Source organism: Aspergillus vadensis (genome assembly GCF_003184925.1).
Source record: "Aspergillus vadensis CBS 113365 unplaced genomic scaffold BO88scaffold_30, whole genome shotgun sequence".
Lineage (NCBI taxonomy): Eukaryota > Fungi > Ascomycota > Eurotiomycetes > Eurotiales > Aspergillaceae > Aspergillus > Aspergillus vadensis.
In genome coordinates, this window is record NW_020292068.1 from 118,741 (window position 1) to 145,191 (window position 26,451).

Consider the following 26,451-nt stretch of genomic DNA (forward strand, 5'->3'; position numbering starts at 1 on the left):
AATGCATCAATTTCCGAGTATAGAGCGTACAGACTGTCCCATTGGAAGATAGAACGTGCCTATAGATCTCAGCTAGAACAAAGCTCGTGCAACTAGCCAAGCATTTAAAGAGACAAATCCATATCTCATCGAAGTCAAGAATGCGATACACTGCAATCTGCAAAACAATTACCCGGTCGCTGACCGCCACAAACCATTATGCCGGCAATTCAGTCACCGCCCCAGACTTATCGCAGGACTGGACAACTTGCGTCCAGCTTGCTTCTTCCTACAGTTCTGTCATCTCCCATACGCCTGTTCTTCAATCAATCAATCCAACAGGTCGTTCCCGCGTGTTCCCTAATAATATCTATATCTGAACGTGAGTCAATGAACCCTCCCAATATAATCGAAACCACTAACAACCGCCGCACAGACCATATTCTGGGTCACACCGAAATCTGAAACTACACACGATATCTAGATAGATAGGATCTAGCTATACGGTCTTCACACGACCACGAAAAATTATACCCACCACCCATAACTCTACACACACACACATATACACAGTCAAGAAGAAAGGTTACACAAAATGGCCTCCGTCGACCTCTTCACCGAATATCCCCTCCACCTGGACCCAACCAGCAAATCCATCTCCCTCAACACCACCAACACCACCACGCTCCCCACTTCCACCGCCACAATAACCACCGAACTTACACACCTCAACGCCCTGCACCGCTCGCTCATTTCCCTCGACCCGCCGAACATTCCCCCTCCCCCGCTCCCCATCAACCCCAAGCGCAGCGCCCAGATCACCAAGCTCCGCGACAGCGCCAACACCGCATACCGCAAGTCGAACCACGCCGAGGCGGTCCGTCTCTACACATACGCTATCGACATGGCGCTGGGCCGGCCCGGCTGGGAACCCGTCACGCTGGCGAGGGACGAGTTGGCGGGGTTGTATGCGAATCGGGCGCAGGCGTGGATGAGCCAGCGCGCGTGGCCGGAGGGGCTGGTCGATGCGAGATGTAGTGTTGAGAGTAAGCCTGTGGCGAATGTGAAGGCTTGGTGGAGGGGTGGGAGGTGTTTGGTGGAGATGGGGAGGTGGGAGGAGGCCAAGGGGATGGTTGAGAAGGGGTTGGAGATTGAGGGGAGGGTTAGTGAGGGTGGGAAGGAGCTTTTGGGGTTGTTGAGTGAGGTGGAGGAGGGGTTGAAGAGGAGTGGTAGTGCTTGATAGGGAGGTGTGTTGAATGAAGGATCAGTGGATGGGTGAATGTGGATATGTGAGAGGAGGGAGATGTGAATCGAGCTGGGATTCGATTATCGGAGTACATTATTACTTTTTTCATTATCATATGGCTTAATGGCGTTATGGTTGTATGAATATCATCATGCATTGATTGCGTTGTCTCCCATCGTTACTTACCTACTTAATCCCTTAGTGAATCCAATGTAGCAGATATTTGAACACAGTCTCCGAGCTATGACAGCTTCACCAAAGCTATCCCAAAACAGCCTAGCTGTATACATGCATACAAGGCTGAAACCCAATTAACTTAGCATGCACAAAAAATAAAATATGAAACAGAGACGATCAACCAAAAGCAAATCACAAAAACATGATATATGTACAAAAAGAATGAAATGGTATGAAAGAAAAAAGTATCTCCGATGCGGGGAATCGAACCCCGAGCTGCTGTGTGAGAGACAGCGATGTTAGCCATTACACCACATCGGACTTTGTTGAAAATTTGTGGTTCGGAGCAGAATATATTGGACTGGAGGGGGGTTTGTGGTGTGGTTCGAGTGGGGACGGTTACGGTTACGGTTGGTTTTGGTGGTGGTGGTGGTGGTGGGGCGGAGGGTAGGGCGGGAGGGGAGGTGAGTGAGGTCATTCATGTCTTGTTTCTCTTTGTGAGTGGTATTTATTTACTGTTTATCATAGAGAGCTTTATTTCTATTGTTTATAGTAGTCTTATAATGTATGTGTTGATTGGAAGGGATTTTTTTTTTTTGGTACTTAGTAAGTATGGGAGTAAGTATGGTCTTCATTAAGGTACTATACAGATCGAGAATATATATCTAGTAGTACTACTAGTCAGTTCAGCCTTTGTATGAGTAGTTAGTAGCACCACCAGTAACGTTAAAAGCAACTGACAGTACTGGTAGTACATAGAGACATCAAATCTTCTCCACCATCAGTTGTTGCTTTTCGAGCTGTTCTACTAGGAATTGCGTAGAGGGCAAAGACATCCACCCACCACACAAGAACTGCAATTCCCGTAGCGAAGTAGGGTAGTGACACTCCCCAGTAGACCAACCCCAGCTTTGGGCTGCCACACTGTCCAAGCCACCTCTGAACCCTGTTCTCTTTCATCACGGGCCATTATGGACCTCAGATCAAGATAGTTAAGACACCCGGAGAATCCCAGAGCCTCTGCGCATGTCTCCATGACCTGAAGGTCATCGGCGCCAGCGAGTGACGTGGGATGTTGAAATATCGTGTTGATGTTGACTGATTCAGCATTATGACAGGCCCAAGTCCGTTGGTTTCATTCCGTCCTTGAGTTTTCAGGACTGAGCATGATGAGTATTGATTCAAGCATCAGATCCTCAACAGCATTCGCTACAAATAAATAACCATTCATCTTCATATGATGGAGCAAAAGACCGTTTCCTGAGTCTGTCCTGTATTGATAGACAGATAACGTAATGTCCAGCATGAGGCACCGCAGAAGGATCTCGACAGCAACCAGCTGCCAGCGAAGCACTTTTCCGTGGTACTTTCCTTCCATTCTGACATGATCCGGATTTGTTATTCCCGACTTCTTCTGTCAGATTTGGCACTGCTATTCCACGGCATCCGACCCATTTTCTTCGGTATCTAGACGCTGCAGGCCTGTAGCATCGGTCGAATGAGTTCGTCAGACTTAGCACCGGGCTTCGCAGTCACTTCCGAGGTTTTCGGTCAATTAGTAGATACGGAAGTCGTACAACGCTCAAATCGTGGCGCTATTTAACGATTATTTGTAAGATGATGAGAGGAAGAACGAAAACGTTCCCAAGTTCCTGACAATAGGTCTCCCCGAATACCCAGCCCGCCTGGAGAGAGTTTCACACGGCCACAGCGTGGCTCGCAGGCTGAGTACTCTGCGCAGGATTGTCTCTTCCATCGTATGACACTGCGTTGTTTTCATCTCGACTCGTGATGTAGCAAGTAGTTGAGTTCAACGTAATTGCTGGGTGCGTAGAAGTCAGATCTTTGAGTTCACTGACAGCTACCAGATAGATCGAAATCGAGCCGGGTTGACCAGTCTTCGATATGTGTCCTTTCAGACCACATGTCTCGAACCATACGTCCTTCCAAAATCTTGTATACTGTATTGTAGATGAGATCAGAGAGCAAGCCGTGACCATCGAGTGCCTGTGTATCATAGTAATTCGACGTACTAGCTGTGCCAATACAGGGTCCCATAGAACCGGCATATCGGGGTGGCGAGAGACAACGGAAGCAGACCCAGGTGTACTGGCTGAATTGTCATCTATTTTGTTGGTTTCGTTGAGTTCTGCCGTGCTGTTGAGTGGCTGTTCATCTGCTGGTGTATAAGCTTCCCATACAAATTCATTTGGCCGATAGTAGGTACTAAAGAGCACCTACTGCTCGTTCTCAGCATTCGTATGGTTAGAGATAGTTTACACCGGGGTGCATGGCTGTTCTGATCGAGGGATGCTTAACTAGCATCTTATTTATATCCAGTCGCTGCTTCCATGTCGCCTTGTATGTAGGTGTATTGAACATAGTGTAGTAACTCAGCCGAACGAGGAGAGGTCAGTCTCACGTATCTGAAGCACGATGACGAACTCAATGGTAGAAAGTCTAGTGACAAGACTAAAGAAATAGAATGACACATGTATTGTCGAACAGTGATGCGTCTGTCCACCAACATGAGCAAGATCGGTACTGCATGCTGATAATTGCTTCCTGCCGCGGTAGTATAGAAGGCGTTGCACCTCTGTCTCACAGATTGCTTTCCAGCTCTCGACTGATGTCTTCTTAGAGAGCTCGAGTCTAGCTTTGCGATCGGCGTAAGCAGTCATCGATTGTATGGTGGCTTCAGCGATGGTTTGGCCATCATCGGTTGTGAATTTCCAAAAGGAGTTGCCCATTTTAGGTTTTAGAAAGACGGACTGAACAGGTCGCCGAGCTGCCGTCCCATCCAGTACTTCAAATTCCCATAACAGTGCCGCTCTTATACAGACGCCGGAACAAGGACGAGGTGGAGACTGCATGAAGGGAATTGTTTATGAGCATGGAAACAACCACCGGACCCAGCTGGCGGGGTTCAACAATCTATAGGCGTGTTGCAATTGCCGGCATTAGTTCGCGGCTTGCTTGAACCATTCGAGGCTTGCCAGTGTCCATCATCTCGAGTGGGACTCGTTGAAAAGGCGATGGTATCTTCATATAGAGAATATATGATGGCGCTGCGAAGTCGGGCTTCTCAGTGCTTGTTGATGCATACCTCCTCGCCTGGGAAATGCGTCCACCCAGTCAGTTCCTCTTCTTCAATGTTAGATTGATCGCGAAAAATGGGCAGCATGCTCAGCATTCTAAGAGTAGAAATCTCCAACCGAACGATCGAGTTTTATTTGAGTTGACAGTCCCACTCCTGAGAACATTGTGCCAGTAACCTCCACGCAACGATGATGGAAGGCTTTAGCCATCACTTTCTGCACCATAGTCTTCGTCAAAAGAACTTGTCTTGCATCGGGGGTTTACTTGTCGGTTTCAATTCTTGTTAGATATAGTGGAATATGTTTCGCGAGTAGGATTTCTCGATTTCATGAAGCCTGAACAGCCCCATCACAGATGAGCACCTCTAGCTTACTCACGTTCCATTGGAACAGCTTTGGGCTCAAGAATATGGTATCTGTGATTTTACTTCCCATTCCCAGCGGCCGACGATAACTGTCCTATCAGGGAACATATGAGAACTATCCTGGCCCATCCTCGTCACTGAATGCTTTTGATTTGTTGCACTATTGGCCGGTCATGATGGTCCGTGCGAATCTTGGTATGAAGAAAGCAGCAATTTTAGAAAACCTTCAAAGTTCCGTCTGTCATTGAAGAAAACGGTGGTGACGGTATGAAGACATGACGTTTGCGTTGATGTTCCTGTAAATGTGGGTCTTGATCATATTGTTGTGGGTATGTGGAGCTGCTCCTCATATTCTTTGGGGCAGAAGGCGACATGTAGATAAGTGGAACCGCGAAGAATGGAGAGTAGATGTCGAAATGAGTTCGACACCGGCAACAGCAGTTTAGTGCCGATGCATCGAAGAAACGCTAACGCATTGAACCTTCGAGATCGGGGCGATAGATCCCGAGAATGTGGTACTCCGGAAGCAGTACTCGTAAAGGAACAGCATCCTGCTGGATAAATGACCGACTATGTAGTGACAATGCTCGAACCCCTCAGATCGCTCATTTACCGAGAAGTAATGCTGCTAGTGTGCCTAGATAAGTTGCATGAGGACGTGTTCCACCCAATTGATAAGGAAGAAGAGCGCTCTAAGGCAGTGACTCATGCCGGAAGAGTCACTGGATGATGGCAATTGCGAGGCATGACGCAGGCAAATGAAAAGCATGAGTAGAAGAGACCCTGAGAGCAGAGAAAACGAGCAGAAATGGGTGGTTGAGGATATTCTAACAGGCTGCACGAAGAGAGAGCAATGGCGGCTCCATCAAGTACAGCCCAGCGAAACAAGTATGCCGATATATACTCCGGGGTAAGAGAAACAGCTCGTAATATCTGACAATATTCATCGGGACTTCACAGTTCGGATGCTGTAAACTTGATCGCTCCATGGGTTCGTGACACCTACGTCACTTCCATTGTTTCGGGACGCGGTAGTAAGGCCACACGACACTAGTAGCGGGTTTGAAGCAGGAGATACTTTGTGTCCATAGCACACCATGTTGCTGACTAGGTCGAACATAGATCGGCTCTGCTGCGATTGTTTCCAAAGTGTATGTAGGTGAGTCTTTAGGCCATTGCCCCATGATTTGCGGTATTACAATGAGGAATGTGTGGTTATCCCATGCTCTGTCTTTTTCAGCCGACTTCAAGATAGGTTTGTTCTGAGATGCAGTCTTTACCAATGCAACAACCCTGTAATTAATCGGTATTTCCTTATATTATTCTCGTCTCCATCAACCACATCATAAAATGGTGTTATGGTTGCAAGGCAAATGACGTCGTTGGTCCGTTGTTCGTAGCTATGCTGGTGCTTCGATCAGTCTGAGCCAATTCCTTAGACCCAGTGCCTTCAGGCAGACACCAAGGTACAGCCGGACGAGTGAGTCGTGGCCATTGAATGGACGGACTGACTCACGTCTGGGCGATACGCATTGCTCAAGCAGCTCATCATGACAAAGCTCAAAGCTCAATCCCAGCCGTCTTTGTCTTTGGGCACGCAGCAACCAGCATACAAGCCTGATTTTTCTCAAGAGTTCTTTGTCACTTCATGGCCTTGAAGCTGGATTATGTCGGAGTCTATGAGCTGGATGAGAAAGTCTGTTATTGTGTCCACGCCACCTTGCTCATCGACAGCCTCAGGGTAGTTGCAATGAGGCGATGAAGATTCCGGTAGCTCTGCATGCTTTCACTGATCATTTCGCTCCACCGCTGCACGCAGAAGATAGACTTGGTATCAGGAGCCAACAACCGTCAGCAAAAAAAGAAAAAGCGCACCCATGCGACATCAAAGTCATCGGTATTAGAAATTATTACTCCATATTGAGACGACCCTTCTTCGACGGATGAGACTTGGGCATTCATCTCAGCACGCCACAAAGCAGCTCTAATCTCAGAATGTAAAAAGCATTGGTAGAGCAACCTTGGCGAAAGACCAATACAGAGTTCTTCATTGTCAGGATTGAACTATAGTAGGCGTGTAGAGAAACGACGGACAGGGCTTTTGTTTGGTAGACCAAAAACCAAAAGGTTGCGTGCGTTCTTCCCAGACTTTTTGCCCTTGAGAGCCGTCTTGCCGGCACCGCTTAAAGTAGACCAGAGCAGCGCTAATGCAGTTCGCTGCCTTGTTCGTGGCATTTCCATATCAGCTGCGCATTCAAAGCATAAGCCATGATGAAGTAGAAAGCCATGAGGATATTCGCCCGGAAAGACAAAGCAGTCGAAGAAGTTGATTCAGCGATGATATGAAGTCGCCGATCTAGTTAATATAGCGACAATTTTCAAGCTCCAAGGACGGCGAGAGAACGAACAGTCTGGTCGGAGTCGAAGTCCACTGCTTCAGAGCAAAATTGTATTCAAAGCGTTTAAACAAAGACATCGTGCCTCGGCGGTTCTGAATATATCTTCATCATTTTTGAAGAAATCAGGCTCATGAACAGCGTAGTATATAAACCCCTAGTGCAGGTTGTTCAACCGGTAATCGCGCACCGTATGTGCTGTGTCGACAAGCAAAGCAAGTCTTATATAGACGAGACTAGAATGACCGGGTGAAAAGGTAAGGTATTTTCTATATAGGCTCTGTCATACAGAGTATCAATTGTGTCAAATCGATATGAATGTCACATCAACTTCGAAGGTTGGTGAGCAACTAGTGTTTATAAATCAGCCCATGTGACCTTCTTATTTGATCATGAAAGTGGAGGTGCTTAGCATACCATAAACGTGGTGACACCGTACGAGCTGGAACTTCAGTCGTATGCAATGCCCTGTGTTCTCTCTCCTCTAGGCCCATCAATAAGGAAGGATGTCTCTATCGTTCCTTTGCTGGTAAGAAAAGTAAACAATATCAGAAAAGCACAGTTAGGATGAACTACCAGATGACTGAGAAAGACCTCATAAGCCTTGGCTCATTGTAGTGCTGCAGCTAACGCTCCATGAGGTCAGACACCAACTGACGTTCATACCGTTATTCAAGCGTAGTACGCAGTGCAAATGACAATGCCACCGTCGAAAGCGTCATATCTATCGGGTGCTTTGCCACCTAGTTCAGCTTTGGAATTGTGATAGCCGATCAAAACTGTGTCAAACATCCCAATCGTTTGGGCATGAGGCTTTGTCCATCCTATGTCATCAACTTCAGGTTTGATCTCGGGAAGCTTAGCGATTTGGAGGTCATCGTTCTATAGCGATTTCTCCACGCACTTTGCCCGAGAAATTGGTAACCCCTCATGGCGCATTTTGAAAAGATCCTTCTTCTTAATCTGCTTGGAATATTGTGCGAAGTCTGAACGTGTGCAATTGCATAACGTGCAGCTGGACGGGTAACGAGTAGAATGTCCTGGGATTCCCCAGGAAGTAAACGTCCAACTAGGACAAATGGGCTCAAGCGCTGCTCAACAGCCAGCTAACCTTTGTGTAATAAAATAAACAGCCATATGAGACCGCAATTTATGCAGTATGCGATGGCTGAACAAGGATATAAAGATGCCATATTTGCTTTCAATTGCAAGGGGGCGTGCAAGTCTGCGGCAGCTTCAGTCCTCCCTTATTGTTGCAGGACACTGCAAGGTCTATTCAAGATCCTCCCACAATCTTGCTTGGCAGTCTGTTTGCCCCGTGAGGATGATGTGAACCACCCCAGTCACGTTGATTACTTGAAGAAAGTGTACTTTTCTCAACATGATCACTTGGCGGCATTGAAGCCTGGGCAGCCTCATTTGAACATCCTCAAGGACGCATGGTATACTGGGTCAATCGCATTTGAGATAACCCAAATATAAGCCCGAAGTCATTGTCTCACCACGCTTACTTAGAAACATTTGTTCGACGGCTTTCAAGATCAAATTCTGAAATCGGGCAACACAGAGCACTCTGAACCGCTGGATTTTCCCAAGTCCAGCCTTTGACCACGCTGATTATGGTTCCATAATACCTTGCCCAATCAGTCGGATAAGCGATAATGATGTGGGGAGATGAATGTATTCGAACGGGTGCTCAAAAGCGGGATATATAGCAGCAAAGGCAGAACTCATAGCGTTCAGCAGCTACCACACACCTGAACAAAAGCGGGTCGCCGTGAAGACCAGCCGACGCAAGACTTGTCATTGCGAGTGAACTTAAAAGCATCAGTCCACACAGGAAGAACCGTTGTTCAACGACGGACTAAGTGTTTCCTCAGCGATTAGCAATGATGTCGGGGTATAACATCGGCAAGCCCGGATCTGACCAGACTCCTATGAAGCATGATAACGCGTGAGAAGAAAGACCAAAAGTCACAGAGCACACCCAAACATGACGTTCGCTGCAATTTGAGAGCTGTGTCCATCAGTAGCAGCTTTCCTAAGCTGCATAGGTCGACAAGGACGAGTATATTATGAAGTATCTCAACCCACTCATGACCCAGTTGGCCCATGACTGCCAGTAATTGGCCACCATACCTCTGGAGTAATGGTGGAAGTCGTGGATGTGGTGACATCACTTATTAGCGTAGGCAGATTGATGAAGTAGGTTGTGATTGTCCGATGGAACATCATCATCTTCAAAGGCCCGTGGAGAACGATCACGGTCTCGTCAATTTCGATCGGCTATGCCTGTCGGGACTTTCCTCTGCAAGACCGGAAGCATTCTGGCCATTCTTGTCTGGCGCCACGAGGAAATGGGACTAATCCATCTCCATTTGATTCCTGTATGACCGGTTGCATCTGGCCAGCTTCGCTTTCATCTGCTGGTCATGCCTATCATAATGTCCTCGATTCCTCAAATCCGGCTTTGCTTTAGCAGTATCAACTGTTAACTAACAGTTTAGCGGACAGACATAATATATATATATGGATGACTCCCATCAGCGATCCTAGCGGTGCATTCTGGTGAGCTCTTCACATCCAAGAAACATTTCCAGCTGGATGTCCTTCAGACATCGAATGTCTAGAATTGTGGTCTCCAGAGTCAATATTCGATCATACCATGTGATGATTTTCCAAGCTTGCAAATTCTCGCATGCCTGAACGCGGATTATGAAGTGTCTGTCTTCTTGTCCGCCACATGGAAAGCGAGAATCTACTCCCACAATTGATTGCTCTTTCGGTGATGATGATGATGTCTTGGAGAAATGCGTCTCCGCGTTGTCGCTGTGTGTATTTATACCCAGGACATAGAATTTGCGCAGCTTGTTGGAAAGTTCGTAAGGTGATATTTCATTTGATCAACCGCGAGGTTCCCTGAAAAGCGTAGCATGAGGGAGCATCAACCAGAGATATACCAGTCGAGGCAAAGCAGCAGTGAGGACGAGCTTTGATAGTTGTCAAAATGTGCGATTCACGAAGCCCAGCAGTATTGTGTGAAGTCAGACGAACAAGGATATGAAAGGAGACGGCACAGACCAAACACTGGCAGAGGAGCAGATAGAGCGCCCATTCACAGTAGGCAGCGCACTATTCTATACCTTTCTTGTCGGACGAGTGAAAGCAGCTCCATTGAGTTGCTTGGCCGAACCAGCTTCTAAGCATTATATGGCTGTATATTTGCGTTCCTTCGTTCGCCCGCAGATGTAGGCATCGCAAGACGCCGTCTCAGGGAGATCATATACTCCCCCACCAGCCTGAATGCGTCAAGGCCAGACGCCATCCAGATCAAGATGCAGTATGCACTGGAGAGGACGACGCGGACGATTAGACGAAGGGTATGGCAGGTTGAAAACAAATCTCTTTTCTTTGATATGGCTGCTGGCACAAGAACTAGGAATATTGGGATGAGAAGAGTTCGGTGTTGTTGGTTGGTGGGATGTGCTGCGCAACGTCTTGCCTTGGCTGAACGCAGGTCTGACTGTTCTTGGAACTGAACCATTTCCAAACGTAGCTGAGGTAGCGTGCTGTGTGTAACTTGACTCATATCTTATCTTTCTAGCGTCGCTTGTCTTGACTTGGCGTTTATCTTCTCAAATCAGCGCTGTTATTGTCCTCGGTGTTTCGTCTTGGAGTTCTTCTTAGGCATCTGCGAGATCCAACGGAGTGGATACAGCATCACTCGCCAGATCGGACCCAATCTCTCTTATTAGTATCTGTAGCATCATTGGGTACAGATTGACGCGCGTAAGCCCAACATTGGTTGGGACACATCCAACTGAAGTGTGGCGTTTCCAGACTCATGGCCCCTGAGTTGGAATGAAAGTCATGACGCAGGATTGAGTATCGTCCTGACTATACCAACAGAACAAGAAACACAATATAACACGACATAGAACCACCGACTGAAGGAGCGCGCATATCGAAAACCAACCGAAACGTTGAGCCCTACCCATTCATGCTGACGCCAGGATGTGCTCCCGGAGACATCTACCGCCAGTCAGCGGTAGTTGATTCATTGATGTTGAAGCAAGCTTCGTTTGATTCGAGCAAACACAATTATAGTACTTCTGTGCTCTGGAACCACAACCAGATACCAGTTCCTCCACAGAGTATCGTGATAGTCCTTGTCTGTTTCGGCAACAACTAGCCTTGTACAACCACAAGCTCTTCAAGGAATGACCTTTCTCCCCTGGTCGCAGCCAGGGACATTTCCGCCCCATGTGATGGGGTGACGACGCCTGAGCAAGATTGCATGCTTGCAGCAGCGAGGCACTCCTCCACGTAGGTGGGTTGCGCAAGCGAGATAGTGCCTGCTTCGTAATCACGTAGAATATTGCAACCAAGCAGGACCTTCGGTTCGCCTAGTTCCTTGAGACCAAATGCCTCGTTGAGGTGGCGTTTCACGGAGGTCAGATCTGCCTGCTCAGCGCCAGCAACGGCGGAGTCATCCACGTAGATGATGAGCCATGTCTCGTTATTTCTGTACACACACGGATCCTCCGGCAGGGGTTTGAAACCGACTTCCTGCAACTTTTCGTCGAAGGTGCGGTGCCACAGGTGCGCCGCCTGCCGCAGTCCGTAGAGGGCCATTTTAAGTAGGCACACCCGTTCCGGGGGGGGCCCTCGTGGAACCCTGTTGGCTGTTTCATGTAAACCTGCTTGCCTTCTATCTGGGCGTGTAGATAGGCAGCTATAATGTCACACTGCTCCCAACGGAGGCCCTTAACGGCCACATTGACCATGAACATTTTGAGGGCAATCTCGCTTGCTACCGGAGCAAAGGGTAAAGTCTCGTATAGCCATAATGGCTTTGATGGCATTGGACGTTGAGCGGGGGGGGGGGTTTCTCAAAAGCACAATATTCAGGTCATAAGGCGATACCGACCTAGTTGGATCGGATGCTTTTCCAAACAAAGAACGAGTGACACAGGCTTATTTGAAGAGGCCTATGGGAAACGATTTATGCACGAGGATGTGTCCAGCACCATGGACTGAAACCTTCCAGAGTTCATTGCCCTTGCTTCTTAGCATCGACGGGCAAATTATGCTGTCGGGTAGTCTCTCGCACTGCACAATTAGAAAGTGAAAGTTCGTGGGCGTAGTCGTATAGGGGGTCAGCCCATGTGTTCGACATCCTGATTGGAGTGACTGATGGGCGCTGAGGGTGCTCAAGATGACTTGTAGATGTTAATAAGCGTAGCTGGCAGCGAATATAAACTGGGCTCACTATGGATCTCTTGGTTAATCCAAACCCACAAGTGGATGGAGTGAAGACTTCCGCGAAGAGCCAGTAGTGTGACAGTTTGTGGGAGCACCGAGGTGCAGTTGTAGCAACAGCGCTGTTGGCTAGCAGTCTAGTCAAGCGTACTGAGCATGATGAATGTTGCTCAAAGACTGATCAATTATCAAGGATGCATAGAATTAGAACATGGAAAAAATGTTTCTGTGCTAGACCCTGCCGTGATGATATTCCGTCGTGATATAGAGACACGGAAGTGGCAAGATGCGTTGTGTCTTTTTTGGACTTCGGTAAACCATTGCGTTGGGGAGGTAGAGAATCAGTAAAGCCTCAGTATGTCCTGCTCGCGTTGAGCAAAAGTCTGAGTGTTCCCCAGACAGCTATGTGATGGTGGTCTCTCGCCAACAATCACCGGATCGTTGTGATAGTTTGTAACTCGAAACTAAGTGAGTGATTCAGGGCGAGGCCCTCAATCAAGCGAATCCCATCGCAACAGCCGAAGCTCAAAGCCAGCAGCATAGTTTGTCTCTGCGGACCTGACGATCGCACCATCACCACGCCGGTTGATGGGTATATATTCATCCTCTCCCTCCTGCAAGCGATATGGGTAATATGGGGCATGACACATGTCAGCTATCACGGTCACGATATCATCGACAACGTGATACAAGCATCATGAAGGTGTCATTGATGCACGCATCGACAATGACCAAGTAGCTCGATAGTGCTCTGGTCTTGACGCCAATGGAAGTTGAGCATCGCAGCTATACCTGTTTTCCTGGCAGGTCAGAGCGAGAAAGCTAGGGAGAGCGTTATATGTAACGAGCGACGGACAGTATCCGAAGCCCCGCAATATCGTCAGAAGATTAAGAATGGATATAGGTCCCTTCACGAAGTAAGAGTGATGTGGCGATGGACAAGGGACATTCCTGCACACAGTAGAGTAAGTCCAACAATGAAGAGGAAAAGTAGGAAGTCTAGTATATCAAAAATCAAAGAGGAAGACGTTTGCAGGATGTTGCTTGTGTCGATGGTGCCTTGAGGTATATAGAAGATGGAGATGAGTATATACGTTGATGATGCTGATGGAAGTGTGAGGAGAAAGGAAGAGAGTGGGAGGAGAAGCGAGCTTTTTATGAAAGAGGCAGGACGAGAATCAGCTGATGTAACTAACAGCAATGAATATGAAGCGGCTGGTGAAGAACCACCCTCATACAATACGCGACGTATATAGAATCACCGAGCACAGGGATTCGTAAAGTAAAAGTCGTAGTGAGTGCACATTGTTTCACCGCGAGATGCAATTCCAGGGCCATATGGCCCAAAGCAAAGAGAAGCATGCGGCGGTGCCTAGCCATAGACTGAGTAGTGTTCAGGAATATAGGCAATTATAGCAGTACCAGTTAATCTAGGAAAGGGAGCAGTAAAGACGTGAACATTTATGGCAAGGCAGCAAGATTTTTCATTCGGAGATTTCCATAAAATAATCTGCCAGCGTGAATTGGGACACAGTGTCCGTTAATACCTGCCACGTCACTATTGCCAGGGTACGAAGTGACCAGACAAGCTTCACGGACTGGGTTGTTAACCAATTCACATCTGGTTTAGGAAAATGGAAAGGGAGATTTGTAAATTTCTCATGGAATCAATGTTGTGGGAAAGGCAACCTGTATGGATTTGATTACGCGCCCCGAGTTTGTAGGAATCCACATTCAGGTCAACAAAGAAGAAGCACAGGGCATCAATCAATTTACTTACAGGGGGAAGGTATCTACAGGCCAAATCACTACATTTGAAATGATTTCAGAAAATCCTATTCAAAAAGCGAACTAAAATGCTAGTAAAACAAAAGCCATGATGGGAATCATACAAAGATACCTTCACAAAGAGGGAAGAAAAGAAAAGAAGTAATTGAACCGTGCAAACTAGACCTGGACACTAGATCCATCGCTCTTCTTACAAGACGAGCATGCTCCAGCACCAGCAGCAACCTGCGAAGGCGTGCGAGCAAAACTAGGAGGAACATCCAAGGCAGGGTTTCTCGCGAAGAAGTGTCTCGGACGGAGAAGCAGAGTCATTGGCTCAGCAGGCATGATGGGGTAGTCTTCAGGGGAGGGGAAGTGCGTAAGGCCGAACGTGTGCCATAGGACGACGTCCGTGTTGTCGATCGAGGAGTTCGGACCAGCGGCTTCAATCCAGGCTGGCAGACCCTCGGAGGGTTCACCTGAGGTCTGGGGTACGTGGCGACCGGCAGGGTGAATCTGGTCATCGGAGTCTTTATTTGGAGGTCAGTGAAACAGTTCCATTATGAAAGGTAATGATAGGCACTTACACTTAGTGACATGCACAGCATGTCTAGCGAATCCAGCCCGCTTCCAGACCAAACTACCCGCCTTGGGAAGCAAGGGAGGGACTTCACGGCTGACGAGCTTGTAGCAGACGGGCTTCTTGCTGTGGGGGTTCAGCTTGTTGGTGTTGGCGATTTCCCAGGTTCTGGATGTGTTGCCGTCGTAGTCGGACATTGCTTCAAGAGGCGTGGTGTACTTCGTCTTCTTAGCGTAGAATGCGTTTCCGTACGGGTTCTCGGCACTTCCGACCTCGGCTTCACTCCGAGTTGCGTCGACTTGGAAGACGGTATTGTTGGGTCCGTCGACGTTGGCGTCCACACGCAGACAGAAGAGGTGCTGGTGGTTGTGTGCGTTGACGCCAGGGTAGACTTCCGTGCCCCAGCCCTTGGTGTCCTCGCCGGGGTTCATGGCATATGTGTTCAGGATACCGGTGAGTTTGATGTCGAGCTGGATAGTACCATCCTGGTGGAAGATCCAGTAGACGCAGTACTCGTAGTTGGCGGCAGTGAAGATGTGGGAAATAACGAGCTTTCGGCCGCGAGTTACGATCACAGACTCGTCACGGAAGTCAGTGTGCTTGAAGAGAATACCGGCATCTTCTTCGTGGATACAGATGGCGTTCTTGACGACGGTGCTAGCACCTGCGCGGTTGACAAAAGCAGCATCCATGTAATGGATAGCACCCTTGCAGTCGCAGCCGAGGGAAAGACTGTTGGTCATGTAGCCACCACCATACTCTCCCAGGTCGAAAGCGTGCTTGCGCTGATGAGGGTGCTCAGGGTTTCCGTAGGGAACGACCATCTCCGCAAGAGACAGACGGTAGAACACAGGACGGACATTTCCATTGTCATTGAAGGTGATGTTGTTCAAAACGATACCCTCACGGTAGTTGAAACCAACGTGGATGTTCCACTTCTGCCAGTCGATAGTGCGTCCGTTGATGCCGAAAGAAACACCCTCTGGCTGCGTGATGTGGATGGGCTTGATGTCTGTCCGGTAGCTGCCCTCTTTCTCAATAGACGCGGGGTGATAGTTGTTGGGAGGCGCCTTGCTAATGGGCCTCCGCACCGGCGGGATATCGATGTGGATGACCTGCTTGGTCTCCGCGTTGAAGATAGGGCAGAAGTCCAGAGGATACGTGTATTGCGAATCGTCAATGTGGGGACGGTAGTACATGAGAGCCTGCTGCAGACGGACACCATTGCCAAAGCGCTCGTCGTACCCGATTGTCCAAGCTGCAGGTGAATTAGCATCACACAAGTCACAACCTGTCGTGCGACGACAACTTACGATCACAGTAAACCTTGTGCATATCCTCCTTCGGAATGCCGATGATCGCACACTGCTCAATGACCTTGGGGTCCTTGCGAACAATCGACTCGACCTCCTGCAAGTCTTCCATGGTGATCAGGGGTTGCACTCCAGGAGTGTGTTCCCATCTCACGATCTTGTTCTCATCAAGATCGACGATTCCATCGTACACCTTGCCGCCCGGCGCAATGGCAACGACGTCGGCCGCACGAGTGGGACGGGGAGCCTTCTGCGGGTTCTCCAGCCATGCCATCATCTCCGCCTTGCGGGGCTCATAGAGAGTGATGGCATTGAAGTTGACCTTGCCATATTCCTTGCGGATAAGGGCGACAGCGGCGTCGATTTCCACCGTCGAAAGAGGGTCCAAAGGGTGAGGAGGGGGAGAAGTAGCTTGGACCTGATGGGTCAGCTGTTGAAGGCGCTCAAGAACCATGATGAAGGAGCGGTGTAATGCAAGCGACCGGAATTATCTCGCAACGAAGTGAGTAATTGGCGTGTAGTAGAAACGAAGTATGTGAGAGGTAAAAGTATATGTTTTCCTCAGTTGGAAAATAAACCGGCGACCTGGCCGGTTGTACGGTAGGACAAGAAATGAAGAAGTAAAGTGATGTTACCACCCAGACTGTGTGAAACCATAGTCGATACTGAGGGGACCACCCATCTTATAAGCAGCCCGCGCATGGCTGCACGAGCGCATTGCCAGAGGAGGATATGATTGTACAGCACGACCGCTGCACGACCGATAAGATACGCCTCGATAAGCACGCCCGGATTCCTTGCCCCGAAGCGGTCTAGTGCCACCTGCTTCTCCGCTGCGACTCAAAGCGGCAATCGGAACCTTGTCTACGACTACCGGTGAGATAGGCTACCCCGGATTCGCACACTGACCTGAGCGTCGGCCTGGAAGGGTCCGATCTAGGCGTCGGATGTGGTTGCCCCTATCAGGCTCATCAAGGGATGGACAGTCTTGGTTCGATTCCCCCCTCTCAACGCAAGATCAGCAGACCGATCGCGGACGGGGTAATACAACGCGTTCTGCATCACTGCCAGGCTGTCATTGAGCCACAAAGGCTGAGGTGGGTCTGAAATACTAACAAGATAGTTTAGTAATGCTAATTATTAACATGTCTATCATAGACGCAAAGTAGATTCCCAACCAGTTCTACCTACGGGGATAGAATCGAAAGGAGTAGCAAACCCCGGACGCTTAACGAAATAATGCTTGACGTAGATCACATTCCAGCCGGAGACGAACACCATACACCTATTGCAAACACCCACCTCCAAGGCAATACGAAGGCACTGCAGGCGATGAACTCCTTGAAACGGACCGAAAAACAGAAAACACTAGCAAACAAGACAATGCACCAAGAAACACAACCGATGCCACATGCTATGTACATCCATCACATCATATAGATTCCTTGCCATCTCTGCCGAAAGCAACATGACAAACAGGTGAAAAAGTAATCAGAACGGCCGGCTAAGGTTCAATGGAGAGAAGTGACCGTGGATCCGGGTGCTGTTTCCAGATCCAACCGGTCAGGAGTAGGAGCCTATACAAGCAAGAGAGTAAAGAGTCAGGGAAAATGTACCTAAACGTAGACAATATCTCGAACTCCCCGAACCTGATCTAACACCAAATATTGAAAGGAGATAATACCAAGACAGCCAGACAAACCGACGAGCCTCATGACTTGGCAAGCTGGAATTGCCCCAGGACGCCGCCGGTGGCACCAGGTGTCATCGTATGGGGTGTTTGGCTGCCCAGGTGACCGGCATTGGGGGTGCTTGGCGTGCCGGCAGCCGAGTAGATTGTGGCGCCGTTGAGATTGGGAGTCTGATGTGGCTGCATGTGGTACAGCAAAGCCGGCATCTGACCGTTCAAGCCCCAAATCTGACCCGAGTATTTCGACTCGTCGATGCTGCCGTTGAAGACGAGTTGGCGCATCTTCCAGTAAATCTCACCCGTCACGAGAGAGTCCGACCCTGCCTGATGAGCGATGCCGACGCGCTTGACACCGAGCTCATCCGCAATGTCTTGCAGACCCGACTTCTGTCCGAGATTAGTGAGGATTTGAGCAGCGGCTGGCGTTAACGGAGAGTCGTTTACAGCCTGATTGCGTCCTGCATGTTTCATCAAATATTTGATATCATACAGCGACGGGAAGAAGATCTTGAGGAGTTTGTGAAATTCCTCTTCGTTCTCGGGAAGAGGTTTGCAGAGCATAATCTTCATGAGGTATCCGAAATCATAGCCGGAGTGGAAAGAGACCCAATGGACATCTTCCAAAAGAACCAGCCCCGAGCTGATTAAAAGAGCACCGAACTCAAAGGGGTCGATGCCATTTTTCTCGTGCATGGAGAAATCGATACCCGCCTTGGCCAGCATAGCCGTCGACTCTTGTGCGTACATATCTTCCTCCAACGAAAACCGGAAGTTGAACTGCCATGTGCACGGCGCCGGGACGAGGCTGTTTCCGAGAGGCTGTCCATTCGCATCCGTAGCGTTGGGCGGGGGTACCTCGCCTTCGGCAGAAAACAAGGTAATACCGAGCTGGATCATTTTCAGGAGATCGACGTTACACCGGAGAGTTTGATAGTGGTAATCTGCTTTATTCGTGAACGCTCCCATTGGACGTGCGACGATACCGGGGAACTCAGTGTCCTGGGCCTTGGTTAGCGTTCCCTCATCTCCCAGTAAAAGGAGCCGAGCACTTCATAATTTCCCAGCTCCATAGCTAGCTGCATCTTACCATGCTGATGTAGGGATACTTCTCGACAAACTGTCGCAGGATGGCCATTTCCTGAGCCAGATTGTGGCTCCATACGTCACGTATCCGCGTCTTCACCGCACCGGCCTTTGCCTCGAGCGCCAGTCGGCCATCGTGAGTCTGATGTAATTGCTGCTGTTGCATCTGCGCGCCTCGTGCGAAGCCCATCTGGGCGGCGTGGCTGGCGAGTCCGGTGCCGCCTCCATCCCCGGCACTCGCGAACCCTGCGACGGACATACCATTTGCGATACCGGTGCCGGACAGTGTAAACGGATTGATATTTGTGTTCGGGTTTCCGGTAGCAAAACCGGGGTGACCACCGAGAGATGGAGGAGGGAGGGCTGAGTTGGCCGACTGGGCTTGGGCCGGATGATGTTGGGCTTGTTGCTGTTGCTGGAGATGGGCTTGCTGTAGGTGGGTATAGGAAGCTGTTAGGCCAGTAGGCCCGTATCGGCCGACGGGAGGGGGCATGTTGAAAGGCAGCGATGAGAGAGCTGATCAACCGTCACGCATCTGAGATTGGGATGAACGATGAGTTGAAGTGGAGTGGGAGGGGGTCGGTCGGCTCTTTTCGCGCTGGGCTCTGGGACGGACGGGCTCATCCTCGTCGGCGAAGAAGGCGGACAGCTGCGGTTGCTGGATCCGGACTAGTGCGCCAAGCCCCCAGTCCTCGCTCGAACTCCCTCGTTTCCGTACAGCTTCAACTTCCTCTGTTTCCGCCTGTCCTTATTCTCACGCTACCACCCCCGGTTTCCCGTTCATTGTCTGTCCGGACCCTGCGGATCTCGGTCTCAATTTCCTGAATATTCGATCCGCCGTCTAACTCACCACCAAGTCACCCCCTCATCCATCGCCAATCCGCTCACCATGGCTCCCAACCCCACCGGATTTGACATCAACGAATTCAAGGCCGCCGCCCACCCCCGGTCGGCCTGGGCCAAGAAGGACCCCTGGGCTCGCTAGTACGATACATCCACTGCCGATTCGATAATTACGTGTTGTACTGACTATTTACCCCAGCGAGGCCTGGAGATACACCGGTCCCTTCAGCCGCATCAACCGTTTCAAGCGCATCTTCCCTGGCTTCGGCATTGCCAGCGTTGCTTTCGCCGGTTACTGCGCCTACGAGCACTTCTTCCTGAAGGATGACCACCACCACCACGGCGAGGGCCACCACTAAATCACGATTGGGGGAAGTAACGGTGCGGAGTTGGAAGAAAGAAGCCGACATGCGATGGAAAAAAGATGAAGGATACCCCGGATTGCCGAGATCAATGGCATCCGTACGTGATTAGAGGGTCACAATGTGTGGTGTACAAGCGGGAGAAGGGATTGTCGATTCGATTGGGATAGATTTTTTGTCTCATTATCATGATTGACCCTTAGCTCTCTACAGACGGCGCTTGGGTTGTTTCATTTGTCGGGTGTACATAGTAACTGTTATTTATCACATCAAGTGCATTTTGTTCAAACCTTATCGTATACAGACTGTGTAGGTATTTGACATTACTCAGCATAGCAACGAACTAGAGTATGAACTATTAGTGGTAGTACTGCTATATATCATGATGCTAGGCAGGACACTGTTAATTAACTGAGAACTGAACATGGTCATAAATTGCATTAATACGCGATACCTCGGAAATCCGCATCTATACAGGCTTTTTGGTCTAATAGTCATAAAATATCTACTCCTCAAATACCAGAGAAATACCGTCATCACCGGCGGTAACGACCCGCTTACCATCCGAGCTCTGCACAAAGCCCATGATACCGCCGGATTGTTCACCCTCCGAGTTCTCAACCAGACCCAAGTGGCCCTTCCACTCCTTCAACAAACCCTGAGCAGCAGCCGCGGTTCCTCCACGGGCATCCCAGCGTCTGACGATACCATCCATACCCACGGAGGTGAGCAGCCACGGTTGGCCTTGACCGGCCGTCGCGGCTGCCAGCGGGCTGGGACGAGGCAAGGGGCCGGCAGGAGCACGGCTCTGCAGGAACTCAACCTTAACCACGGCGCCCTCGTGCGCCTCCTTGATGTGACGGCGGACAGCGAAGCGATGGGCAGCGTCGAACAGGGCGATCGAGCCATCCACGGAGCCAGCCGCAAGAAGAGTCAGGGGAGGGGAAGAGAAAGAGAGAGTCTCGACACCGTCACTCTGAGCCTGGAGAGAGGCCAGGAGGGTGCCTGCAGCGGAGGCGGTCGCCTGTGAAGCAGCGCCCTTGCCCTTCGCCTTGGAAGCAGCGCCGCCAGCCGGCGCCAGACGGGGAAGACCGACCACCTTGATGTTGCCCTCGGCACCACCAACAGCAGCAATAGCACCACCCGGGGAGATGGCGATAGAGTACAGACCACCCTCGACGGCGAAGCGCTGGTCCTCCGCAGTCAGACCGACGACAGCGCTAGTACCCGGGGAGTAAGAGACGCCAGCGGCGGCAGCGTCGCCAAAGACATCGTAAACGTAGAAGCTACCGTCCTCGGAGACGGTCGCCAGCAGCTTTCCATCGGGAGTCCAGGCACCCGCAGTGCAGGATCCGGTGTGTTGGAAGAAAGACTGAATGATGGAGATGGGAGCAGCGGCGTCCCGGGGGTCGATGCGGAACACCCAAGCGCTACCGTCGTTAGCACCCAGAGCAATGATGTTGCTCTTCTCCTCGTTGCCCTTTTCGCAAGGGCAGACAGCAACCCAGTTGATCTCCTCCACTTCTTGAACCTCCGCGAGGAACTGCCATGCGAGCCCAGTTCCCTGGGGGGTAGTGTCGCGGTAAGCACGTAGCTTGCCGTCCATTCCTGCAGTGATAACAAACTCGCCCTTGGGTTCTGTGAATGCGACGGCGTTCACGGTGTCGGAGTGGCCATCAAGCTTGAGGAGGGGCTGAAGAGAATCCCGCTCGCGCCTGGGTTGCGGGTCCGACTCGTAGCTGCGGGGAAGGACGGGGCGCTCATCGTTCGGCGTCGAATCGAAGATATAAGCGGTATCGTCTCCGGAGCCAGTGATAACAATGTTGTTGTGGATGGGGTGCTGAGCAATGCAGAAAACGGAGTCGTTGTGGCTATCAAAATGGGCGGCAGAGTCATTCTGCAGGGTGATTTCTTGTTCTTCGTAGCTCATGGGCTGATCGCCATCCTCATCTTCACCATCGGACTCCATGGGGTGGTCCTCATCGCGGTTGATAACCTCATCAGCTTCATCGGCATCAACGTAGGCGTCGTCGTCGGCGCGGTGAGGATCTTGCGACGACATGGTGATGTAAATATGAACTGCGGGGTTGCACCGAACGCAGGGGATGTGTTGTTCTCGGTTGTGGAAGTGTTAGAGAGGAAATTTCAGGTAAGGAACAGCTTGCGACCGTCCGATTATGAATATTTAAGGGAAATGTGCAGGAACGACAGAGGGCGACGTCCGAAGAATGAGTATTATTTTTTTTCGGTGCTGATCAATCTTCCCGATCAACCCCCGCTTAGAAATTCGATTCTTTCCCCGCGATGGATGCAAACACAGCAAACATCCGCTCAAGGGGTCACTATGTACTAACCTTCTACTGTTTGTATCTTATCTGAAGAACATTCTGGTAAATGAAATCTTATCTATTATATGAAATCTTTATATCCATAGGAGGGGACGTGCTGGGGCTAAATCTTCTGCAGCGCACCGCTCTCACAGTATGCCAAACTATAAGCATGCCTACAGCTTGGACCCAGCCTTTCTCCTTGCCTCCTTCTCTTGATCGCGAAGCATCCGACGCAGGATCTTACCACTAGGACTCTTGGGAATGACATCAATGAAGCGAACGCCGCCCTTGAGCCACTTGTGTCGGGCTTTGTGTTCTTCAACATGCTTCTTGATGGATTGGATAGCCTCCTCGTCACTGCCACGGAAAGAAGGTGACTTGACCACGATAGCCTTGGGGATTTCTCCAGCCGCCTCGTCGGGGATGGCGATGACAGCACAATCAGCAACGGCGGGGTGGGTAAGAAGGTGAGCCTCCAGTTCGGCTGGAGCCACTTGTAATCCCTGTTCATTTCGGTCGGTTACTTCGCGAACTTTTAGTAAGAAGACGAATCAGTGAAAACATACCTTGACCTTAATGAGCTCCTTTATACGGTCGACAATGAAGACGTGCTCCGTTTTCTTCGGCCCCACGCGGATTACGGCCTCGTCACCGGTTCGCATCCACCCGTCTTCAAAGGTCTCCCGGTTCGCCTTCTCATTATTTAGGTAACCCAAGACGACACTTGGGCTGCGGACCACCAGTTCACCGGGCGTGTCGTAGCTTGTGATCTCCTCACCTTCGGGGGTTACAATGCGCATTTCAACGCCAGCAAGGAGAGTGCCAGATGAACCCAAGTAGACGTCGGTTGGGTGAGTCGAGCAAACCACAGTTGATGTCTCAGTCAGACCTGCGCGTCCATGTCAGTGTGAGACACTAGTTGTCTTAGAGGAATGCGTACCGTATCCTTGCCGAATTATTACATTCGGGTAAAGTTTCTGGAAGTCTTCCGCTGTTTCCACACCCAAGGGTGCAGCACCAGTGAAAATACTCCTGATTGAGCTTAGGTTGTATTTCGCGCAAGTTTCGTGGTTGCGGAGCATGTTGATGATGATCGGAGGGACCTATTAGAGTTACTCAATTAGTCCCAGCTCGGAACAGCGCTTTCATCTGAGCAAATATACTGACCAGGAACAGTGACGAGATCTTGAAGTTCTGGATGAAAGCTAGATATAGATCCAATTCGAACTTTGGTAAAACAACGGCCTGGTCACCCCTGAATGGAGCAGCATGGCATATAACTACTAGGCAATAGATGTGGCTCTGAGGAAGCAAACACAATGCCACCTCGGTGTGGTTGCCTTGGGTTCCGGGAGCCTTGAGGGAGTCGCGCCAAGTGCCCTCAAATGCTTGGATCTGGAGCACGTTTGCAATGACATTGCGATGAGAGATCATGACACCTTTCTAGTATGAGGTCAGATGCGATCAGTCACATAAATTTTGCTGCAAGTTCTAACTCACAGGCAACCCGGATGTCCCACTGGAATAGCATAGGAAGGCCGTCCGCCGAGAACCCTCTCCGGCGGCCCAGTTCAGTCTCTCGACCTTGGGGAGCGACTTTCCCTCTTCAATGAACTGCGAGACTGTCTTGAATTGGGCTGGAGCCTTGACTCCGGGGGTGAGTTGTGGTGGGACTTCCAACAAGTATATGCGATCCTTGGGCAAGCCAGCGAGGGATGCAGCCTCGAGAGCGGTCTGTAGGAGAGGGAGACAGGTGAACAAAGCCTTGGCCTTGGAATCGAGCAGCTGATACTTGAGCTCAGCAGCTGAGTAGGCTGCGTTAGCCGGGGAGACCAGTCCCCCCAGCTGGTGGACGGCCCATGACAGTGGCAAGGTATCGATCTGGGAAGATAATCTGGTGAGCTAGTATGTCGTAGCGACCTGGGGGTTGAGACTCACGGTGTTCAAACTGAAGATTGCTAACGTCTTATCCCATTCGGTGCCTGTATTCGGCTTCCAGTTTAGCTCCTTGGACAGAGCGCGAGACAGGTAATCGACACGATCCACCACTTCTAGTGCGGAGAAGCTTTTCCCGGTAATGCCGCAAGTGAAAGGGTCCCGTGAGTAACCCAGCGGATTCCGCCCATACAACTCTGTAAGCATGAATTCACTGAGCGGAATATTGTCCGGAATAGGCGGCAAAGTGCCTGCCTCTTTTGGAGGTAGGAAAACCATCGTGTCGTGGGTGTGAGGTTCTCAGCTCTCTGTAGGAATGTGGGTATATGCTGAGGCGGATGTCGCGGGACAAAGCGCAAGAGGATGGGTGATCAAGGACGGGTGAATAGAGGAAGAAATGATGGGGGGAGAAGTCACGATCGGCGTGGGGGAGCCGTATATAAGTTACCGGTGAACTCCAAAAGCTACCAGCGATGTGCGGGGAAAGCTTCTATGGTTGAGGGGGGATGGGCCGAGGCTTCAAGTAACTTACATCAATGTGCGGTACCCCTGAGGCTTGCCGGGGTTTATTCCGACTCTCCAGAAAATGGGATTAGGCTTGCCATAAGGATCGTAAAACTTTTCTGGAAGATACTCACCGCGACTCCTTACGACATTAAAGGTAATCTTTCGAGCATACAACTGACACATAACACCTTGCAGCCACATCTCCTTGCTGCTCGGACATACTATAACCGAGGGCCGACTGGGGGCGACTAAAAAGTAACTAATAGAAGCAGACGCCCCAGAAATTAGATAGGCCGGTCGCCGGTCGGGGTGATCTGCAGCCCCACACGCGCTTGTGTGGCTTAACGGCTTTTTGCCTCTGCCACCGGGTCACACAATTGTTGCGCATACATCATCAACCAGGACATTAATCTTTTCTCCTCTTCAATCAACGGGTCGAATTGAGTTGACACTCTATCCGGAAGCATGACATCAATCGGTGGGTGCGGGAGCCGCTGGCTGTGCATTGCCGGTACCACCCTTTACTTTGAAGTGTGCATTGTCCCAGACGGTCCAGACTTTCCCCCACACCCTAACTCTCTGGGTCATGGGTTCATCGGCTCTTACCCGATGGCATCCTGGTCGATAATTTAGCCAAGTTAGTAGGTATTCTGCAGCAGTATTACTTGCTCCTTCTAAGGGTAGTCTATTCAGCTGTTCCCTGTCAATTTCCTAAATTGTTTCAGTGTATCACGTAGTCATACCAAGTCAATATGTCACGGAGGATGAACAATCTACTTCTACTTAGAGTACTTGAGGGGCTCCATTTAACTGTTCTCTGCCATTTTCCTAAAGCATCCTGTGTATCACGCAGTCATACCATGTCAACAGTTACTGAGAAACAACAACTTGAACAAGTAACTATATCCCTCTTACACTGTACACACTGAGCCTCATGTGTGCTCACCACAAGACTATAAATCTGCTCTCGCTTTCTCATCCAATCCATATCTTCACAACCAAAGAACCCATCTCATATCTACTCCTCCTGTCATCATCTTATACCATCCATCAAAAATCATCCATTCAAATTCCACAAACACATCAGACCACCAACCACCATAACATCGAAGCCAATCCATACCAAAATGCCAGACAGAGTATACACCTTCCCCCCAACAACCTGCTCAGCATGCCATCAGCAAGGCCACTCAATAATGCAGTGCCCCATACCACGCTGCATGAGATGTGATTGTGTCGGTCATTCTATGAGATACTGTCCTATGCAGAGATGTGCCAAATGTAATGGCAAGGGGCACGATAAGCGGGATTGCCCTATTTGATTTGGGACGAGAAATACTGGTAGGCCTGTGGTAGTTTAAGGTGGAATGTTGCACTCGCGTCCTTTCATGGTCAGTTTGGCGTTGACTTTGTAGGGTGGGGAGTAGATGGCTATTTTGAGTGGGATTGGGGTTGGGGGGGGGGGGGGGGGTATGTCTCTCCTTTTGCCGGTCTACTTGTCAGATTTCGGGCTTGGGT

The 26,451-nt window shown here is 50.0% G+C and overlaps 8 protein-coding genes and 1 non-coding gene across 9 annotated transcripts; 3 read left to right on the top strand and 6 right to left on the bottom strand.

Annotated features, from left to right (window-relative positions):
* Window positions 1–283: 283 nt before the first annotated feature.
* On the top strand, window positions 284–1,219 carry BO88DRAFT_491408 (uncharacterized protein; the record flags this gene model as incomplete). The annotated part of the gene is made up of 2 exons (XM_025712855.1): window positions 284–361; window positions 416–1,219. The coding sequence occupies exon 2, from the start codon at window positions 575–577 to the stop codon at window positions 1,217–1,219; it is 645 nt and encodes a 214-aa protein (XP_025558249.1). The 5' UTR covers window positions 284–361; window positions 416–574.
* Window positions 1,220–1,651: 432 nt separating this feature from the next.
* Window positions 1,652–1,723, bottom strand: BO88DRAFT_t248. The gene has a single exon. It is a non-coding gene; the product is annotated as a tRNA-Glu (tRNA).
* A 2,072-nt stretch (window positions 1,724–3,795) lies between these two features.
* BO88DRAFT_457989 (uncharacterized protein) lies at window positions 3,796–4,152 on the bottom strand (the record flags this gene model as incomplete). Its single annotated transcript, XM_025711017.1, has 1 exon — window positions 3,796–4,152. One exon carries the CDS (start codon window positions 4,150–4,152, stop codon window positions 3,796–3,798), a length of 357 nt encoding a protein of 118 aa, XP_025558250.1.
* A 10,211-nt stretch (window positions 4,153–14,363) lies between these two features.
* BO88DRAFT_397239 (peroxisomal copper amine oxidase) lies at window positions 14,364–16,877 on the bottom strand. Its single transcript, XM_025705270.1, has 3 exons — window positions 16,184–16,877; window positions 14,878–16,128; window positions 14,364–14,820 (listed from the first exon to the last, which is right to left on the bottom strand). The coding sequence occupies exons 1-3, from the start codon at window positions 16,635–16,637 to the stop codon at window positions 14,471–14,473; spliced, it is 2,055 nt and encodes a 684-aa protein (XP_025558251.1). The 5' UTR covers window positions 16,638–16,877; the 3' UTR covers window positions 14,364–14,470.
* Window positions 16,878–17,894: 1,017 nt separating this feature from the next.
* Window positions 17,895–19,449, bottom strand: BO88DRAFT_419369 (CCR4-NOT core DEDD family RNase subunit POP2; the record flags this gene model as incomplete). Its single annotated transcript, XM_025708388.1, has 2 exons — window positions 17,895–18,872; window positions 18,961–19,449. The coding sequence occupies 2 exons, from the start codon at window positions 19,447–19,449 to the stop codon at window positions 17,895–17,897; spliced, it is 1,467 nt and encodes a 488-aa protein (XP_025558252.1).
* On the top strand, window positions 19,249–19,875 carry BO88DRAFT_179244 (uncharacterized protein). The gene has a single exon (XM_025701725.1). It carries the CDS (start codon window positions 19,464–19,466, stop codon window positions 19,779–19,781), a length of 318 nt encoding a protein of 105 aa, XP_025558253.1. The 5' UTR covers window positions 19,249–19,463; the 3' UTR covers window positions 19,782–19,875.
* Window positions 19,801–20,300, top strand: BO88DRAFT_408406 (NADH dehydrogenase [ubiquinone] 1 beta subcomplex subunit 3). The gene is made up of 2 exons (XM_025707703.1): window positions 19,801–19,940; window positions 19,999–20,300. Exons 1-2 carry the CDS (start codon window positions 19,846–19,848, stop codon window positions 20,156–20,158), a joined length of 255 nt encoding a protein of 84 aa, XP_025558254.1. The 5' UTR covers window positions 19,801–19,845; the 3' UTR covers window positions 20,159–20,300.
* Window positions 20,301–20,573: 273 nt separating this feature from the next.
* BO88DRAFT_408407 (WD40 repeat domain-containing protein) lies at window positions 20,574–22,406 on the bottom strand. The gene has a single exon (XM_025707704.1). It carries the CDS (start codon window positions 22,221–22,223, stop codon window positions 20,667–20,669), a length of 1,557 nt encoding a protein of 518 aa, XP_025558255.1. The 5' UTR covers window positions 22,224–22,406; the 3' UTR covers window positions 20,574–20,666.
* Window positions 22,407–22,574: 168 nt separating this feature from the next.
* BO88DRAFT_408408 (acyl--CoA ligase) lies at window positions 22,575–25,002 on the bottom strand. Its single transcript, XM_025707705.1, has 6 exons — window positions 24,430–25,002; window positions 23,992–24,372; window positions 23,659–23,934; window positions 23,432–23,594; window positions 23,058–23,380; window positions 22,575–22,994 (listed from the first exon to the last, which is right to left on the bottom strand). Exons 1-6 carry the CDS (start codon window positions 24,703–24,705, stop codon window positions 22,665–22,667), a joined length of 1,749 nt encoding a protein of 582 aa, XP_025558256.1. The 5' UTR covers window positions 24,706–25,002; the 3' UTR covers window positions 22,575–22,664.
* Window positions 25,003–26,451: the final 1,449 nt, after the last annotated feature.

What these genes read in the sequence shown, in the direction of transcription:
- BO88DRAFT_397239 (XM_025705270.1), bottom strand. Translation starts at nt 16,637, where the DNA reads ATGGTTCTTGAGCGCCTTCAACAGCTGACCCATCAGGTCCAAGCTACT. An exon ending in GCACAAGGTTTACTGTGATC is followed by an intron (nt 16,129 to 16,183) that starts GTAAGTTGTCGT and finishes ATTCACCTGCAG; the next exon opens with CTTGGACAATCGGGTACGAC. An exon ending in TGCTGTGCATGTCACTAAGT is followed by an intron (nt 14,821 to 14,877) that starts GTAAGTGCCTAT and finishes CTCCAAATAAAG; the next exon opens with ACTCCGATGACCAGATTCAC.
- BO88DRAFT_179244 (XM_025701725.1), top strand. Translation starts at nt 19,464, where the DNA reads ATGAGAGAGCTGATCAACCGTCACGCATCTGAGATTGGGATGAACGAT.
- BO88DRAFT_408406 (XM_025707703.1), top strand. Translation starts at nt 19,846, where the DNA reads ATGGCTCCCAACCCCACCGGATTTGACATCAACGAATTCAAGGCCGCC. An exon ending in AAGGACCCCTGGGCTCGCTA is followed by an intron (nt 19,941 to 19,998) that starts GTACGATACATC and finishes TATTTACCCCAG; the next exon opens with CGAGGCCTGGAGATACACCG.
- BO88DRAFT_408407 (XM_025707704.1), bottom strand. Translation starts at nt 22,223, where the DNA reads ATGTCGTCGCAAGATCCTCACCGCGCCGACGACGACGCCTACGTTGAT.
- BO88DRAFT_408408 (XM_025707705.1), bottom strand. Translation starts at nt 24,705, where the DNA reads ATGGTTTTCCTACCTCCAAAAGAGGCAGGCACTTTGCCGCCTATTCCG. An exon ending in AGATCTCGTCACTGTTCCTG is followed by an intron (nt 23,595 to 23,658) that starts GTCAGTATATTT and finishes TAACTCTAATAG; the next exon opens with GTCCCTCCGATCATCATCAA. An exon ending in AATAATTCGGCAAGGATACG is followed by an intron (nt 23,381 to 23,431) that starts GTACGCATTCCT and finishes ATGGACGCGCAG; the next exon opens with GTCTGACTGAGACATCAACT.